At 43.1% G+C, this 18884-nt stretch overlaps 1 protein-coding gene across 3 annotated transcripts in view; it reads right to left on the bottom strand.

The window, feature by feature from the left end:
• The window catches only part of HAL (histidine ammonia-lyase), a 63090-nt gene that overhangs the window by 22178 nt on the left and 22028 nt on the right, over positions 1-18884 (bottom strand). For all 3 annotated transcript variants that reach the window (XM_073620147.1, XM_073620149.1, XM_073620150.1), the window contains 3 exons: positions 13919-14058; positions 13743-13790; positions 1196-1343 (listed from right to left, as the gene is read on the bottom strand). In XM_073620147.1, coding sequence (XP_073476248.1) covers positions 1196-1343; positions 13743-13790; positions 13919-14058 — 336 coding nt within the window. The remainder of the gene's footprint in view (positions 1-1195; positions 1344-13742; positions 13791-13918; positions 14059-18884) is intronic.

The raw sequence follows: 18884 nt of genomic DNA, 5'->3' as shown, positions 1-18884 counted from the left end.
CTATCCATCTATCTTAGACATGTGCGGTCCGTTTTGTTCCAAATTGAAATTCGGACAAATGTTCTTTTTTTTTTTAAATTCGGATGTATCTAAATTTCCGAATTACAACAGTACTGAATTTAAACAAATCTGTAATAAAACGGAAAAAAAAATTCGTACAAAATTTGAATGCTTTTTGAATTTCTAAAGAGAATAAAATAGAATAGAAAAAAAGGAATAGAATAGACTATACCATAATAGAAACAAATACGATAGAATAACATAGAAAGAATATAACCATCTTCTGAAATTTGAATTTCAAATAGAATACATTTTTGAATACATAAAAGAATAGAGAAAAAAAAGGAATAGAATAAAAAAATAGAATAGAAAGTATATAACCATTTCCCAAAATTCAAATAGAATTAATTCAAATTTGAATAGAAACGAATATAGATTGGAATAGATTAGAATAGAAAATAACAGAATAGTATAGAAAAAAAAACAATAGAATAGAAAGAATATAACCATCTTCCGAAATTTGAATAGAAAAGAATAGAATAGAATAAACCAATAGAAAAAGAATAAAAATGAACAATAGAATGAATATAATAATTTCTCAAAATTCAAATGGAATCAATTCGACATTGAATAGAAAAGAATAGATCAGAAAAGGAAGATCGTTATATTCATTCTATTCTGTTTTTTTTCTATACTATGGTTTTATTTTCTATTCTATTCTGTTCTGTTTACTCTATTATATTCTATTCCTTTATTTTCTATTCTATTTTATTCTCTTTGGAAATTCGAAAACGATTTGAATTCGAAAACGTTTTGAATCGATCCGAATAAACAAAACTAAATTCCGTAAAATGAATTAAACAGATTAAACTAATTTAACTAAACAAATTTTTGTAAATAACAAAATTTTTTTGTTTTGCACATGTCTAATCCATCTATGAGCCATCTAAACAGTATTCTGTCAATATTAATGGGTTTCCTTTGTTCTAGTATTTTAACCTTTTTATACATATATGCTATATATTGGTGTATGTGTGTATAATCTGTTGAGCAGCTGATATAAGGCATTTAAAAAAAAGGGTTTAAAAATAAGTATACGGTTATCTCCTATCACCAGCTTGTTGAGTTCAAACAGCATTATATAAACTTTAGGAGAATATAGTAGTTTAACTTGCTTTGTCACACAATGATTTACCAGTGTCAAAGGCTTTTGTGGTTCCTTTCAAGACCTCCAATGTTAGAGCAGCAACAATGTCAGCTTGCTTTGCAATTGCACTGGCTCTCTCCACGGCCTCACACCCCAGGGATGTGATCATCTGCGTCCCATTAATAAGAGCTAAACCCTGCAAGCATTGAGCAAAACAGCAGATAAAAGTGGACAAGGAATACATTCATTGATAGATATTTCTTCTTGTAAAATAAGTTATAACAAACAGAAAGAACACCAAGAGCTTGAAATGAATCAGTCTCACCATTTCTATCCTAAAAATATATCAAGCTATGTCACCTAAATATGGATACACAGGTTGTAATAATTTCAAATTTATAAAACGCTCAAGAATTAGTCATGGATTACTGTAAATCTTATTATAGCAGAAATTCTCAATTTCATTCCTCAACTCCCCCAAAGGATAATTTTAAGGTTTCTCAAAGGATACTTGATGTGAAAAATGTGAAGGCCTACTATTGCCGACTATCTCCTGTAAATTATTATTATTATTATTATTATTATACAGGATTTATATAGCGCCGTCAGTTTACGCAGCGCTTTACAATATTAGGGCAGACAGTACAAGTACAATACAATTCAATACAGGAGGAATCAGAGGGCCCTGCTCGTTAGAGCTTACAATCTAGGAGGGAGGTTCAAATTATACAAAAGGGTAATAGCTGTGGGGCATGAGCTAATGGAGAAAATAGTGCAGTTGTTAGATGGAGGCAGGATAGGCTTCTCTGAAGAGGAAAGTTTTCAGGGATTGCCTAAAAGTGGATAAATTTAGAGACAGTCTGACAGATTGGGGTAGGGAATTCCAGAGGATGGGCGAGGCTCGGGAGAAGTCCTGGAGGCGGATATGGGAGGAGGTGATGAGGGAGCTAGAGAGCAGGAGGTCTTGGGAGGAACGGAGATGGCGATTAGGTTGGTATTTTGAGACTAGGTTAGTGATGTAGCTGGGGGCAGAGTTGTGGATGGCTTTGTAACTTATTGTTAGCATTTTGAATTTAATTCGTTGGGTGAGTGGTAGCCAATGGAGGGATTGGCAGAGAGGGGTAGCAGACACTGAGCGGTTTGTAAGGTGGATGAGTCTGGCAGCAGCATTCATGATGGACTGAAGGGGGGATAGTCTATTTAAAGGTAAGCTAGTTCCTTTGTGTCATGCTGACCCTCTGGCTTAAATTCCTGAGTTATTGACCCAAGAAAAATATACTGATGTTCTCACTTTACCGACAAGGAACTAGCAATTTTAGAAAGAGCTCAGCAATTATAGCCTAGGCAATCTTCTCATGAGCAGATCCTTTTTTTTTCCAGCTTCACTGGATCAGATCAGCAATATTCATAAGCATTGTTGAACCAAAGGCCAATCTAATTGCATACTCTTAACCACTTGCCGACCGCCTAACGCCTATATACGCGAACAGAATGGCACGGGCAGGCAAAATCACGTACCTGGTACGTGATTGACTTCCCGCGGGCGGGGGGTCCCATCGGACCCCCCGGTGCCAGCGGCGGTCGGCCTGTGACTGGAAGCATTCAGAGATGAGGGGGAGGCCATCCGATCGTTTCCCCCCCCCCTCGCGATCGCTCCCAGCCAATGACAATCATCCCCTGCCTCTGTGTAGTACACAGAGGCAGAGGATGTGATGTCATCTCTCCTCGGCTCGGCAGTTTCCGTTCCGGGGAGGAGAGAAGACATGTGAGTGCACCAACACACACACACACACACAGTAGAACATGCCAGGCACACTTTACACCCCCGACCCCCCCCGATCGCCCCCCAATCACCCCCCGTCACACTGACACCAAGCAGTGTTTTTTTTTTTTTTTTTTCTGATTACTGCATGGTGTCAGTTTGTGACAGTTACTGTGTTAGGGCAGTTAGTGTTAGCCCTCTAGTTAACCCTTTCACCACTGATCATCGTATAACCGTTACGGTTGACGCTGGTTAGTTTGTTTATTTTTTATAGTGTCAGGGCACCCGCCGTTTATTACCGAATAAAGGTTTAGCCCCCTGATCACCCGGCGGTGATATGCGTCGCCCCAGGCAGCGTCAGATTAGCGCCAGTACCGCCAACACCCACGCACGCAGCATACTCCTCCCTTAGTGGTATAGTATCTGAACGGATCAATATCTGATCCGATCAGATCTATACTAGCGTCCCCAGCAGTTTAGGGTTCCCAAAAACGCAGTGTTAGCGGGATCAGCCCAGATACCTTTTAGCACCTGCGTTTTGCCCCTCCGCCCGGCCCAGCCCAGCCCACCCAAGTGCAGTATCGATCGATCGATCACTGACACTTACAAAACACTAAACGCATAACTGCAGCGTTCGCAGAGTCAGGCCTGATCCCTGCGATCGCTAACAGTTTTTTTGGTAGCGTTTTGGTGAACTGGCAAGCACCTGCCCCAGGCAGCGTCAGGTTAGTGCCAGTACCGCTAACGCCCATGCACGCAGCGTACACCTCCCTTAGTGGTATAGTATCTGAACGGATCAATATCTGATCCGATCAGATCTATACTGGCGTCCCCAGCAGTTTAGGGTTACCAAAAACGCAGTGTTAGGGGGATCAGCCCAGATACCTGCTAGCACCTGCGTTTTGCCCCTCCGTCTGGCCCAGCCCAGCCAAGTGCAGTATCGATCGATCACTAACTTACAAAACACTAAACGCATAACTGCAGCGTTCGCAGAGTCAGGCCTGATCCCTGCAATCGCTAACAGTTTTTTTGGTAGCGTTTTGGTGAACTGGCAAGCACCTGCCCCAGGCAGCGTCAGGTTAGTGCCAGTACCGCTAACACCCATGCACGCAGCGTACACCTCCCTTAGTGGTATAGTATCTGAACGGATCAATATCTGATCCGATCAGATCTATACTGGCGTCCCCAGCAGTTTAGGGTTACCAAAAACGCAGTGTTAGGGGGATCAGCCCAGATACCTGCTAGCACCTGCGTTTTGCCCCTCCGTCTGGCCCAGCCCAGCCAAGTGCAGTATCGATCGATCACTAACTTACAAAACACTAAACGCATAACTGCAGCGTTCGCAGAGTCAGGCCTGATCCCTGCGATCGCTAACAGTTTTTTTGGTAGCGTTTTGGTGAACTGGCAAGCACCAGCGGCCTAGTACACCCCGGTCGTAGTCAAACCAGCACTGCAGTAACACTTGGTGACGTGGCGAGTCCCATAAGTGCAGTTCAAGCTGGTGAGGTGGCAAGCACAAGTAGTGTCCCGCTGCCACCAAAAAGACAAACACAGGCCCGTCGTGCCCATAATGCCCTTCCTGCTGCATTCGCCAATCCTAATTGGGAACCCACCGCTTCTGCAGCACCCGTACTTCCCCCATTCACATCCCCAACCAAATGCAGTCGGCTGCATGAGAGGCATTTTCTTTATGTCCTCCTGAGTACCCCTACCCAACAAACCCCCTCAAAAGATGTCGTGTCTGCAGCAAGCGCGGATATAGGCGTGACACCCGCTATTATTGTCCCTCCTGTCCTGACAATCCTGGTCTTTGCATTGGTGAATGTTTTGAACGCTACAATTCACTAGTTGAGTATTAGCGTAGGGTACAGCATTCCACAGACTAGGCACACTTTCACAGGGTCTCCCAAGATGCCATCGCATTTTGAGAGACCCGAACCTGGAACCGGTTACAGTTATAAAAGTTACAAAAAAAAGTGTAAAAAAAAAAAAAAAACACAAACAAAAATATAACATAAAAAAAAAATAGTTGTCGTTTTATTGTTCTCTCTCTCTCTATTGTTCTGCTCTTTTTTACTGTATTCTATTCTGCAATGTTTTATTGTTATTATGTTTTATCATGTTTGCTTTTCAGGTATGCAATTTTTTATACTTTACCGTTTACTGTGCTTTATTGTTAACCATTTTTTTGTCTTCAAGTACGCCATTCACGACTTTGAGTGGTTATACCAGAATGATGCCTGCAGGTTTAGGTATCATCTTGGTATCATTCTTTTCAGCCAGCGGTCGGCTTTCATGTAAAAGCAATCCTAGTGGCTAATTAGCCTCTAGACTGCTTTTACAAGCAGTGGGAGGGAATGCCCCCCTCCCCTACCGTCTTCCGTGTTTTTCTCTGGCTCTCCTGTCTCAACAGGGAACCTGAGAATGCAGCCGGTGATTCAGCCAGCTGACCATAGAGCTGATCAGAGACCAGAGTGGCTCCAAACATCTCTATGGCCTAAGAAACCGGAAGCTACGAACATTTTATGACTTAGATTTCGCCGGATGTAAACAGCGTCATTGGGAAATTGGGAAAGCATTTTATCACACCAATCTTGGTGTGGTCAGATGCTTTGAGGGCAGAGGAGAAATCTAGGGTCTAATAGACCCCAATTTTATCAAAAAAAGAGTACCTTTCACTACCTACTGCTATCATAGGGGATATTTACATTCCCTGAGATAACAATAAAAATGATTTAAAAAAAAACAAAAATGAAAGGAACAGTTTAAAAATAAGATAAAAAAGCAAACAAATAATAAAGAAAAAAAAAAAAAGGCGAACGCAAGCGTCGGTCTGGCATCAAATGTAAACAGCAATTGCACCATGCATGTGAGGTATCACCGCGAAGGTCAGATCGAGGGCAGTAAGTTTAGCCGTAGACCTCCTCTGTAAATCTAAAGTGGTAACCTGTAAAGGCTTTTAAAAATGTATTTAGTTTGTCGCCACTGCACGTTTGTGCGCAATTTTAAAGCATGTCATGTTTGGTATCCATGTACTCGGCCTAAGATCATCTTTTTTATTCCATCAAACATTTGGGCAATATAGTGTGTTTTAGTGCATTAAAATTTAAAAAAGTGTGTTTTTTCCCCAAAAAATGCGTTTGAAAAATCGCTGCGCAAATACTGTGTGAAAAAAAAAATGAAACACCCACCATTTTAATCTGTAGTGCATTTGCTTTAAAAAAATATATAATGTTTGGGGGTTCAAAGTAATTTTCTTGCAAAAAAAAATAATTTTTTCAAGTAATCAAAAAGTGTCAGAAAGGGCTTTGTCTTCAAGTGGTTAGAAGAGTGGGTGATGTGTGACATAAGCTTCTAAATGTTGTGCATAAAATGCCAGGACAGTTCAAAACCCCCCCAAATGACCCCATTTTGGAAAGTAGACACCCCAAGCTATTTGCTGAGAGGCATGTCGAGTCCATGGAATATTTTATATTGTGACACAAGTTGCGGGAAAGAGACAATTTTTTTTTTTTTTTTTTTGCACAAAGTTGTCACTAAATGATATATTGCTCAAACATGCCATGGGAATATGTGAAATTACACCCCAAAATACATTCTGTTGCTTCTCCTGAGTATGGGGATACCACATGTGTGGGACTTTTTGGGAGCCTAGCCGCGCACGGGACCCCGAAAACCAAGCACCGCCTTCAGGCTTTCTAAGGGTGTAAATTTTTGATTTCACTCTTCACTGCCTATCACAGTTTCGGAGGCCATGGAATGCCCAGGTGGCAAAAAACCCCCCAAATGACCCCATTTTGGAAAGTAGACACCCCAAGCTATTTGCTGAGCGGTATAGTGAGTATTTTGCAGACCTCACTTTTTGTCACAAAGTTTTGAAAATAGAAAAAAAAAAATTTTTTTCTTGTCTTTCTTCATTTTCAAAAACAAATGAGAGCTGCAAAATACTCACCATGCCTCTCAGCAAATAGCTTGGGGTGTCTACTTTCCAAAATGGGGTCATTTGGGGGGGGTTGTGCCACCTGGGCATTCCATGGCCTCCGAAACTGTGATAGGCAGTGAAGAGTGAAATCAAAAATTTACACCCTTAGAAAGCCTGAAGGCGGTGATTGGTTTTCGGGGCCCCGTACGCGGCTAGGCTCCTAAAAAGTCCCACACATGTGGTATCCCCATACTCAGGAGAAGCAGCTAAACGTATTTTGGGGTGCAATTCCACATATGCCCATGGCCTGTGTGAGCAATATATCATTTAGTGACAACTTTTTGTAATTTTTTATTTTTTTTTGTCATTATTCAATCACTTGGGACAAAAAAAAAAAAAAAAAAAAAAATGAATATTCAATGGGCTCAACATGCCTCTCAGCAATTTCCTTGGGGTATCTACTTTCCAAAATGGGGTCATTTGTGGGGGTTTTGTACTGCCCTGCCATTTTAGCACCTCAAGAAACGACATAGGCAGTCATAAATTAAAGGCTGTGTAAATTCCAGAAAATGTACCCTAGTTTGTAGGCGTTATAACTTTTGCGCAAACCAATAAATATACATTTATTGACATTTTTTTTACCAAAGACGTGGCCGAATACATTTTGGCCTAAATGTATGACTAAAATTGAGTTTATTGGATTTTTTTTTAGAACAAAAAGTAGAAAATATCATTATTTTTCAAAATTTTCGGTCTTTTTCCGTGTATAGCGCAAAAAATAAAAAACGGCAGAGGTGATCAAATACCATCAAAAGAAAGCTCTATTTGTGGGAAGAAAAGGACGCAAATTTCGTTTGGGTACAGCATTGCATGACCGCGCAATTAGCAGTTAAAGCGACGCAGTGCCAAATTGTAAAAAGTGCTCTGGTCAGGAAGGGGGTAAATCCTACCGGGGCTGAAGTGGTTAAACCTTTCTGCTGCATTTGATATTGTTGACCACCTGCCCATACTCAAAAAAAACTCCACTACTTTGGCCTCCAAGACACTTTAGTAGTTTTCCCCTACATAGCACAATGCACCTTCAAAGTCATCTACAAATCTATTTCTGTCAGAAACCATGAAATCAGGCAGAGACAGAACTATAGTTAAATCACACTTGTTTAATAATAAAAGTAAAAAGAACAAACATAGTCAAAACATAGCCAAAGTTCAGTAACCGGAACGGATAGTCAGCCAAGCCAGAAGTCAGGGATCAATGCAGTGGAACAGCCAGCAGGATCTGGAGCCAGAAGGGATGTCAGCAAAGCAAGTCTTGAACAGGATCGCAGGAAATAGTTTCTGTGATGTTGACCAGGGCAAAGGCAGAGTTCCTCTGGACTGGATGGCTTAAGTAGGCAGGACTGACGAGCAGGATATCATCAACAGCTGAGTAACTGCAGCCAGCTCAGAGAAGGAAGGGCTGAGCCAAGCCCTGAGAGTACCCCCCTCCCCCTCGGAGGACCACCAGGCTTGAGGGGAAAACTATGGAAATTAAGGAGGACGACAGGGGCATGACCCAAGAGACCCAAGAGCGTTCCCCTGGACCGTAGCCTTTCCAATGCACCAGGTACTGTATGTGCCCACGGAACCTACGGGAGTTAACAATGGACTGCACTTCATACTACTCATGGTTCTCAACCTGTACAGAGTAAGGACGTGGCACCGAGGTGGTAAAGTGGTTGCAGACCAAAGGTTTTAATAAGGAGACGTGAAATACAGTCGAAATACGCATATTAGAAGGAAGGTCTAATGCGTAAGCCACTGGGTTAATCCTGAGAAGAATACAGAAAGGCCCAATAAACCGAGGTGTGAACTTCAGTGAGGGAACACGAAGTCGGAGGTTGCGAGATGACAGCCAAACCCTGTCCACAACATGGTAGGAAGGCACAGGCAGGCGTCTGCAGTCAGCATGGAGTCTGTACCTATCATTAGCATGTCGCAAAGCCTCCTGCACTTGTGCCCAAGTGTAACGAAGACCACAGAGATGCTCCTCTAACGCAGGAATATTCTGTGGAATAAACAATTCAGGCAACATGGAAGGTTGGAAAACATAATTCGCCATAAACGGGGACAATCGGGAAGCAGAATTCAAGGCACTGTTGTGAGCAAACTCTGCCCATAGTAATAGGTTTGACCAGTTGTTATGATGGTCATAAATATAGCAATGTAGGAATTGCTCCAAGGACTGACTCGTTCTGCGGCCCCATTAGACAGCGGGTGATACGCAGAGGAGAAAGCAAGCTGAATTCCCAACTGTGCACAAAAGGCTCGCCAGAACCGGGACAAAAACTGGACTACCCCTGTCTGAGACAATCACCTTGGGTAGCCCATGTAAGCGAAAGATCTTGCGAGCAAAAATGGAAGCCAGTTCCTTAGGAGTGGGCAACTTCTTAAGTGGAATAGAATGACACATCTTTGAGAACCTGTCAACCACCATAAGGATAACCGTGTTGCCCTGGGGAGTTGGGCAACTCCACAATGAAATCCATAGACAGGTGGGTCCAGGGCTTCTCTCCATTGGGTATGGGTTGTAGGAGGCCCACTGGAAGGTGTCGTGGAGTCTTACTCTGACCACACACGGAACAGGCAGCACGTAGACCAAGCCACCAGAATTTTTGGGAAATGGCCCAAAAGAGTCGATTCTATCCAGGGTGGCCAGCAGCCTTGGGAGAATAGTAAGTCTGGAACACGGCAGTACAGAGACTCTCTGGGACAAAGCAGTGGTCACAAGGTTTCTCAGGAGGAGTATGGACCTAATCAGCAACAATTTTGTCACCCAGAGGAGAAGTGAGACTGGTGTGAACCGTAGCCAGAATACGATCAGGAGGAATCACAGGAACCGGAACCGACTCCAACTTGGAAGCGGAGGAAAAAATTGTCATGACAAGGCGTCAGCCTATACATTCTTAGTACTGGGTAAGAATGAGACATTCATGAGAGATTGAGACTTTATTGTGCCTGGCCACAATAAAGGCACAATCTCTCCCTTCTCCTTAAGGTTCTCTCATCCGCAGAGAGACACGTGAAACCCAAGTGCAAGGGTTCATCTTCACTGACCGACTCGGTACCAGGAGGGAGGCATGGGAGGTGAGGGAGACACAGGTGGGACTGCAAAGCTCGGAGACAAAACGTACAGGAGGATTCCACAAGCGCTCCTTAAAAGGAGTCTTTCTCTGAGTCTGGAGTCAATGAGGGTGGCAAATGTGATCAACTTCTCCAGCTCAGTAGGTATATCTCGGGCTGCTATCTTATCCTTGATGGTATCAGAGAGACCATGAGAAAAAGCAGCCACGAGGCCCTCGTTGTTCCCGCAACCTCTGCTGCCAGAGTACAGAATTCAATGGTGTAGTTGGCAACAGTTCTCGTACTCTGTTTGATGGACATGAGGCACTTGGTAGCAGAAGCAGAGCGTGTGGGAACGTCAAATACCCTTTTAAACAAGCCACAAACTCAGGGTAGCTCAAAACAACAGGTTTTTGAGTCTCCCATAGAGGGTTTGCCCAGGCGAAGGCTCTCTCAGAAAGCAAAGATATCACAAAACCTACTTTGCTTCTGTCCGTGGGAAACACCTGGGGCAGCATCTCAAACTGGTTGAGAAACCCTCTGCATTGGACTGGATCACCCCCAAATCGCTGGGGAAGCAGAGCGGAACCAGTCATACCTCTTGTAGAGGTAATATTCGAGGCGGGTGCCTGCACAGAGACTGGAGCAGCAGCAGGGTCAGCTTGCAACATAGGTTGTACCGGGGCGCCACAGTGGGAGATTCCAGGTAAGCTGTGCAACCCAAGAGCGTTTGTAACGCCATGGCAAACTGATCCATGTGGTGATCCAGTTCATCCATTCTGGAAAAAATATTACCAACAAGTGGATTGACTGCATCTTCTGAATTCTTGGCCTTCGCCTACTGTCAGAAACCATGAAATCAGGCCGAGACAGAAGTACAGTTAAATCACACTTGTTTAATAATAAAAGTAAAAAGAACAAACGTAGTCAAAACATAGCCAAAGTTCAGTAACCGGAACGAATAGTCAGCCAAGCCAGAAGGCAGGGATCCATGTAGTGAAATAGCAAGCAGGATCTGGAGCCAGAAGGGATGTCAGCAAAGCAAGTCTTGAACAGGATCACAGGAAATAGGTTTCTGTGATGTTGACCAGGGCGAAGGCAGAGCTCCTCTGGACTGGATGGCTTAAGTAGGCAGGACTAACGAGCAGGATATCATCAACAGCTGAGTAACTGTGGAGAGATAGGAGCTGGCAATTAGCTCACAGCTGAGCGGCCAGCTCAGAGAAGGAAGGGCTGAGCCCAGCCCTGACAATTTCCTCCTCTCCTCTTCCTCTTTCCATTGGGGTTCCCTTAGGCCAGTGAAGGCGAACCTTGGCACCCCAGAGGTTTTGGAACTACAGTTTCAATGATGGGAAATGTAGTTCCAAAACATCTAGGGTGCCAAGGTTCGCCATCACTGCCCTAGGCTTTGCCCTTCTCACTGGGTCAGTTGATAACCTTCCATGGCTTCCAATCCTCTAGATTGTAAGCTCTAACGAGCAGGGCCCTCTGATCCCTCCTGTATTGATTTGTATTGTAAGTGTACTGTCTGCCCCATGTTGTAAAGCGCTGCGCAAACTGTTGGCGCTATATAAATCCTGTATTATAATAATAATAATAATAATAATAATACGATCTCTATGCTGATGACATACAGATCTTACTATCTACTCTTCAGCTTACCCCACCTCTTCATTTGCCATGCCCCCTGTCTTTTCCTTTTTAATCAAGATGAACAGCACAACTATCAGTCCTTTCTACTCATGCCAGGCTACTAGGTATAATTCTGGACTCTAACCTCCCCTTCAGGCCCCGCCTCCAATGACTGTCAAAATCTTGCCACCTTAGCCTCTCTTCCATTTTCAAATTTCACCCCATCTTAGGCTGGATTCACACCTATGCATTTCTAGTGCTTTTTGCAGATTTGCACTACAGTCCATTTAGCATGGTTTCCTATGGAACATGTTCTGTAGTGCAAATCGGCTAAATGCAAAAAGCACTAAAAATTCATAGGTGTGAATCCAGCCTTAAAAAAATGACACCACACAGCTACTAATACACTTTCTAGTTATATTTCACCCTCATCAAGGCTGGCTCCTTCTACTTAACGAGCAGCTCTTTTCTAGCAGTGCTCAGAAGCAGCTCAGCTGTCCGTTAATTACCAGCCACTCATTGTTACCACAGTGACTCACCCAGTTACCATTAACCTGCCTCATTAGTCTAGCCTACAACCAGACCCTTTTTGCTATTTAAACAGCTTAGCTAATTTTCTCCTTGCCCTTGCGAGGTCTATGATCTCCAAGTGCATTCCTTCCTGCGTTCCGGTGTATGTCTTGGCCCGGCTGACTTCCCTTCGATTTCTGTTCCTGATTTTTGCTACTCTGACTTCTGGTTTCCTAGCCCGGCTCGTCTGAATACCAAACCCTGGCTTCTGTTTTTGACTACATTCCTGAACTGTTATTTCATTAACAGTGTGATTTTAACTGACCTGTCTCTGTCTGTTTATGGTTCCTGACACGCCTCAACTATTGCAACTCCCTACTCATTGGCTTACCTTTATACAAGCTACTCCCCCCTCCCCTTTCAGTCTATCATGAATTCTGCCGCTAGCCTCATCTACCTTACCAACCCGTTATTGGCTACCACCACCTCCTACCAATGCCTCCACAGGCTTCTGCTAGTCTAACTTACAAAATGCTATCATACAAAGCCATACACAACTCTGCCTCCAGCTACATCTCCAACCCCATCTCAAAATATCACCCAAGCTCTCAACTCTGCTTTTCCATCCTTCCTACCCTAACCTGTACACACACACACACACACACACACACACACACACACACTATAGGTTTACACATATACACAATGAAACCAGCTGAATGGTCTAGAGCACAGATGTCAAACTGGCAACCCTCCAGCTGTTACGGAACTACAAGTCCCATGGGGCATTGCAAGGCTGACAGTTACACGCATGACTCCCACAGGCAGAGGCATGATGGGACTTATAGTTCTGCAACAGCTGAAAGGGACAGTTTGACACCCCTGGTCTAGAGTGATGGGGCTTGTTTTTGGTCTTTGAGGCTTCCTAAGGGCCATAATCACACGGGAATAGAGACTAATAGAGCAAGGAGAACACTCTTCTGCTCCTATGAGGTCAAACCAGCAAGGGGTTTCTCCTTTCCTGATCAGCCACATCCTGAAGCTTTTCAACTAGAAAGAGGGCAATGGGATATGAGCAGGAAAATATTCCTATGTTGTTTGTTTTCCTATGATGTAACATGGCCTATACAAGGTGTGTTAGACTGGCAGGTAAAAAAATTTGCACTCTTTTACAAGGGATACTATTTATTGTAGCTCTATGCCTATCTGATAGTTAGGGAAATATGAACTATTAGGGGGTCCTTGAAAAGTCAATTGGATCATCACTGTTATAGGAGGTACCCAAACATGTAGCTTTCTTTCACTCAGGTTGTATGGTTGTTTCTTTGTGTGAAGCAAACATAAGATCTACAGCTCTAAACTATTAGGTCACTGAATGTAGGGCAGCTTGCACCATCATGAAAAGTTCAGAATATATTATTATTATTATTATACAGGATTTATATAGCGCCAACAGTTTACGTCGCGCTTTACAACTTGAGGGTAGACAGTACAAATACAATACACTTTGATACAGTAGGAATCAGAGGGCCCTGCTCCTTCGAGCTTACAATCTAAGAGAATATAAGAATATTATAATAGCCTCATGTGCATACATTATAAGTTTGCAATAAAAACATATGGAGAAAAAATATGAAAGCTAAAATGATGTACGTGTAAACAATTACCTCTTTAGGTTTCAGTGAAACTGGTCTTAGTCCATGTGCCTCAAGAACCTGCATTTAAAGACATACTCTGTTCATACAAATGTTCACAAACACTCCAGTCACCAAATAATAATCACATAGGGAACTTGTCCCCTACGTAATGAAAAAATATATTAGGAGCAGTTGCTAAGTCTTACATATTTAGCATCAGCCCAGCCGCTCTTTGGTGACCACATCTTGCCTTCTCCTATTAAGCCCAAAGCAAGATGTGAAAGGGGGGCAAGGTCTCCACTAGCTCCAACGGTTCCCTTCTCTGGAATGTAGGGCAAGCAACAAGCTGAAAAACAGAAGAAAGCATTTAGCCAACAAAACATCTACTGAAATTAGTTAACTTGTGGGTCATGACTAAAATATTTCAAACAACACACTATAAATGGGACAGTTACCACAAGATACACATTACCACCAAAACTCTCAATTAACTTTTCCTTGATATGCATTTTAGTATAAAACTACAGTGAATATACCCAAAGCTCCATCTATAATGATATAACATCTTGCTTTCTTACTTAAACTATTTCAGTAATATTATTGACAACACGGAAAATAGATTTTATAAAATTACAGACACTATTGGGTCAATTTATTAAAACTGGAGAGTGCAAAATCTGGTGCAGCCCTGCAAAGAAACTAATCAGCTTCCAGGTTGTTGTTTTTTTTGTCCAATTTAACTGACAAGCTGAAGTTAGAAGCAGATTGGCTACCATGTACAGCGGCACCAGATTTTGCACTCTCCAGTTTTAGCAATCCCTATGAATTGTAATATATATATATATATATATATATATATATATATATATATATATATATATATATATATATATATATATATATATATATATATATAAAATCAGAGGCAGACTGGGACTCTGGGGCCACCTGGAGAAACGCAAGTCTTGGGACCCACCATGAAATTTATATATATTATTATCCATCTGATTTCTACATTATTGCGCTCAGTGAAAAAAATCCCAGATGTATATAAACAGCTGACAGATGACTTAGCCAGAAAATAGTCAAGCAAGTGTCGCTAGGTATGGGGAGGATGATGACTAATCGAGCCAAATTCATTGTATTGCCCAGTCTATGAGATGTCCAAGATGGTTAAGTTATACAAGCTTAGCATTGTCTCTGTAGAGAGAGTAAGGCTGGGTTCACATATATGCAATGCGGGAACCAGCCCGATTCCAGTGCGGGTTCCCACATCGCATCTCACTTGTAGGCAGTTCACACTGCCCTCTGCAAACTGCTGGGGGTGTCAATAGAAAGTTAATGACACCCCCAGATCCTTTCGCAGATCGCACTGCGAACTGTCAAATGGTACAGGAGTCGGATTGCAAGGGTGTGAAAAAGGGTTCTGCACCATTTTAGTGCAAATGTGATGCAATTTCAGCCAGTTTGCATGTCTGAACTTGCATCGCACAGACATCACATGTGATTCGTACCGCATTGCTTTGCAGATCACACGCAATTTCTGTGTTTGCACCAGTGTGAACCCAGCCTGAAGTAGAATGAGCAAATTTATCAAAGGATGTCATCACAAACTAGATATTAGCCTCAGTGCTTAGTAAATTTATTTTTTCTGACTTTGAAAAAATTCTTTCACACGACATTTAAATGCATGCAAAAGTAAGAAGTCCTTTATAGAACGCAAAATGGTAGTTAAAAAAAAAAAATGAAAGTTCAACCCTACATTTGTACAATTTAGGGTTAGTTTGCAAAGCTAATGTTGTAAGGTCAGTTTGTTTAATCTAGCTCAGGGGTCTTCAAACTTTCTAAACAAAAAGGGCCGGTTTACTGTCCTCCAGACTTTAAGGGGGCCGAAGGGGTCAGTGGAAGTAGAAAATGCATCAGTAGGAGAGAAAAAGTTGCATAGTGCCTGTAGTCAGTAGAAGGAGGAATAGTGCCCTACCATTGACATTAGTGGGAGGAATAGTGCCTAATGGTTTATATCAGTAGGAGGAATAATGCCCCATTGCTAGTGTTAGTGAGAGGAATAGTGTCCCATCATTGATTTCAGTGGAAGGAATGGTGATCCCTTGTTGGTGTCAGTAAAATAAAAAAAATTCCCCCTGAGGGCCAGATAAAGGCAAGCAAAGGGCTGCATTTGGCTCACTTTGGAGACCACTGATCTAGCTAAACCGTTACTGGTCTAAATATGTATATCCCAGTATTTTAAGCATAAATAGCAAGATAATCAGTTGATAAGCGAGTGAATGACCCACAAATATATAAATTGCATTCTCACGGTAACACAAGGTATATTTTTTAATTTTTAGTCAGTTATTGAGATTTGAGGCTTTTCTGGTTCACTCGCTAATAAACATGGTTGCCCAGTTGCAGTATTACCAATTAGGGATGGGCGAGCGGTTCGGCCCGAGCATGAGTTTGGGCCAAACATTGGCTGTTAGTCCGTTCGAAGAACACCCGAATTATTGGGGCGTTCTACCATTTATTCTGCCCGCCAAATGACCATAATGCATTGCGCCGCCGCACAGTGCAATGGAATCCCTGATTGGCTGAAGCAATGAAAGCTTTGCCCAATCAGGGCACAGAGCACTGTTAGAGTCATGATTGGACACTGTCAGGATGGCTCTATCCAATCGTAGCTCATTGCTCTTAGTCCCGCCCCACACTATAAAAGTATTCTTTTAATAGTGGCCATTTTTAGTGTGATATCGGCGTGGAGAGAGATAAAACAGGGCTCTGTTCAGTGCTACTAGACTGTTAGGCTGGATTCACACCTATGCATTTTTAGTGCTTTTTGCATTTTGAAGATTTGCACTACAGAACGTGTTCCATAGGAAACCATGTTACATGGACTGTAGTCCAAATCTGCAAAATGCAAAAAGCACTAAAACTGCATAGGTGTGAATCCAGCCTTAGTGTGCTATTCTGATTCTATGGTCAGTGTAGAATATCAGTTTAGTGTGAATCTAGTGATTGTTCAGTCAGTGTGAGTGTAGTGACCACCATTCATCTTTACATTAGTGTGAATCTAGTGATAAATGGTCATTACATCCACACTGACTGAACACCGTATATTTCTGTGCATTACTGCACGTTTGACACAGTATATTGCAGTGCGTCAGTGCAGTTTTACAGCATTATATTACAGTAAATCAGTGGGCTGTGTCGTGAGTAATCAAGTTAACCACTTGCCGCCCGCGCACCGTCAAATGACGGCTGGGCAGCGCGTCTCTCGTTCTGGGTGGATGTCTTATCACGGCCCTCCAGAACGGGCACACATCACGGTGATCGACGGTGTGTCAGTCTGACACACTGCTACACCAATCTCGGTAAAGAGCCTTTGACGGAGGCTCTTTACCACGTGATCAGCCGTGTCTAATCACGGCTGATCACGATGTAAACAGGAAGAGCCATTGATCATCTTTTCCTCACTCGCGTCTGATAGACGCGAGTAGAGGAGAGCCGATCAGCTGCTCTCCTGACGGGGGGGGGGGGCTTCTGTGCTGATTGTTTATCAGCACAGCCCCCCTCAGATGCCCACCCAGGACCACCATGATGCCGCCAGGACCACCAGGGATTGCCACCACACTGGACCACCAGGTATGCCACCCTAGACCTCCATGGACTTGTTGATACATGTACCATGCCTGACACATGTCCTCAATTTGGTGGTGCAGCATTTCCTAAATAGGTACCCAGGGTTAGAAGATCTGCTAAAGCAGACCAGAAGAGTCTGTAGCCATTTCAGGCGGTCATACAAAGCCAGTGCTCGGTTGGCTGAAATTCAGCAGAAATTCCACCTGCCCGTAAACCGCCTGATTTTTTACATGCCCGCCAGATGGAATTCGACTTTGCTAATGCTGCAGTGGCTGCACATGCAGCAGAGGGCCATCAATGAGTATCTGTGAGAGTATGGCACAATGACAATATGGACAGGGCACTTGAGGCAGAGCAGTGGGAGGAAGAGGAGGTGGTTCTGGCAGTTTTGGAGGCATTGAAGCAGAGGAAGACATACGTCAAACAGTAAGAGATGGTTTTCCATTCCCAGAACTCTTGGGGAGTAGTACGTGGCTGGGAGGAGGCAGTTCCAGATACTACAATCTTCAGTGACCCCGAGGAGTCTACTTCTCATGCCTCCGCAAATTTGTGGTGCATGGGCTCCCTCATGCTTCAAGGCCTGAGAAAGGACCCAAGAATACGTGACGTAAAGGAGAAGGATCACTACTGGTTGGCAATCCTCCTTGACCATTGCTTCAAGGGGAAGGTCTCAGAACTAATCCCATCCCCACAGAGAGTGCAGAAGGTGAAATCTCTTGAAGACACCTTAAAGAGGCGTTTATCTAAACGCTTTTTCCCCCCCGACTCTGGTAGGTTACAGTGTCATGGAAAACATAGTTTTGAGGCTTCTGTTGGTCAAGAGAGGAGCGGTGCATCCAGCGTGCTTTCTGAACGGACATTCAGTGTTGATGGAGGTTTTGTTACTGATAATAGAACGCGTCTGTCCACAGACTCGGTGGACCGTCTGACATTTATCAAAATGAATCAGTCCTGGATTGGCAGCAGCTATGAAGCCCCTGATGCCAATGTCGCTGATTAAGTGTTTTTGGGATGTGAAATCTCTGCAGGACTTCTAGGCTGCCTAGCATTGTGGGTGTTGATTTCATCTGGAAGAATTTTTTTGGTGTAGGTTTCATGGGCACAATTAACACCAAAAGACCAATTTTTCCGCACCTGTTTGACAGGTGCATATAATTTAAATTTTTGACAGCAAGGCCAATTCTTGCTTTCATCAAGTACCTCTATAAAGGTTATGGTGTGAAGGCGGCACCAACACCCAAAGACCAATTTTTCCGCACCGGTTACTTCTATCCAAAGTCTGTGGAAGAGACACCAGAATGTATCCAAAAAAAATCTCTACTCTTGTTCCCAGTGCTCTACATTGTGGCCTCATCATACAGACTGGCTCCGCAAGCCTTTGCTTACAAAATAAAGAAAGCTTGCAGGGAACATGTCATTTCAGGAATTTTTCATTTTTTTGCTTTCACTTTAAGCATCAATAAATCACTGCTCATTAAAAAAATTACGTTTTTTTTTACAAACTTTTTTTTCCCCATTGAAACATGTCCCCCACAG

This window comes from Aquarana catesbeiana, linkage group LG03 (genome assembly GCF_042186555.1).
Source record: "Aquarana catesbeiana isolate 2022-GZ linkage group LG03, ASM4218655v1, whole genome shotgun sequence".
NCBI lineage: Eukaryota > Metazoa > Chordata > Amphibia > Anura > Ranidae > Aquarana > Aquarana catesbeiana.
This window is presented reverse-complemented; position numbering and strand designations above follow the sequence as displayed.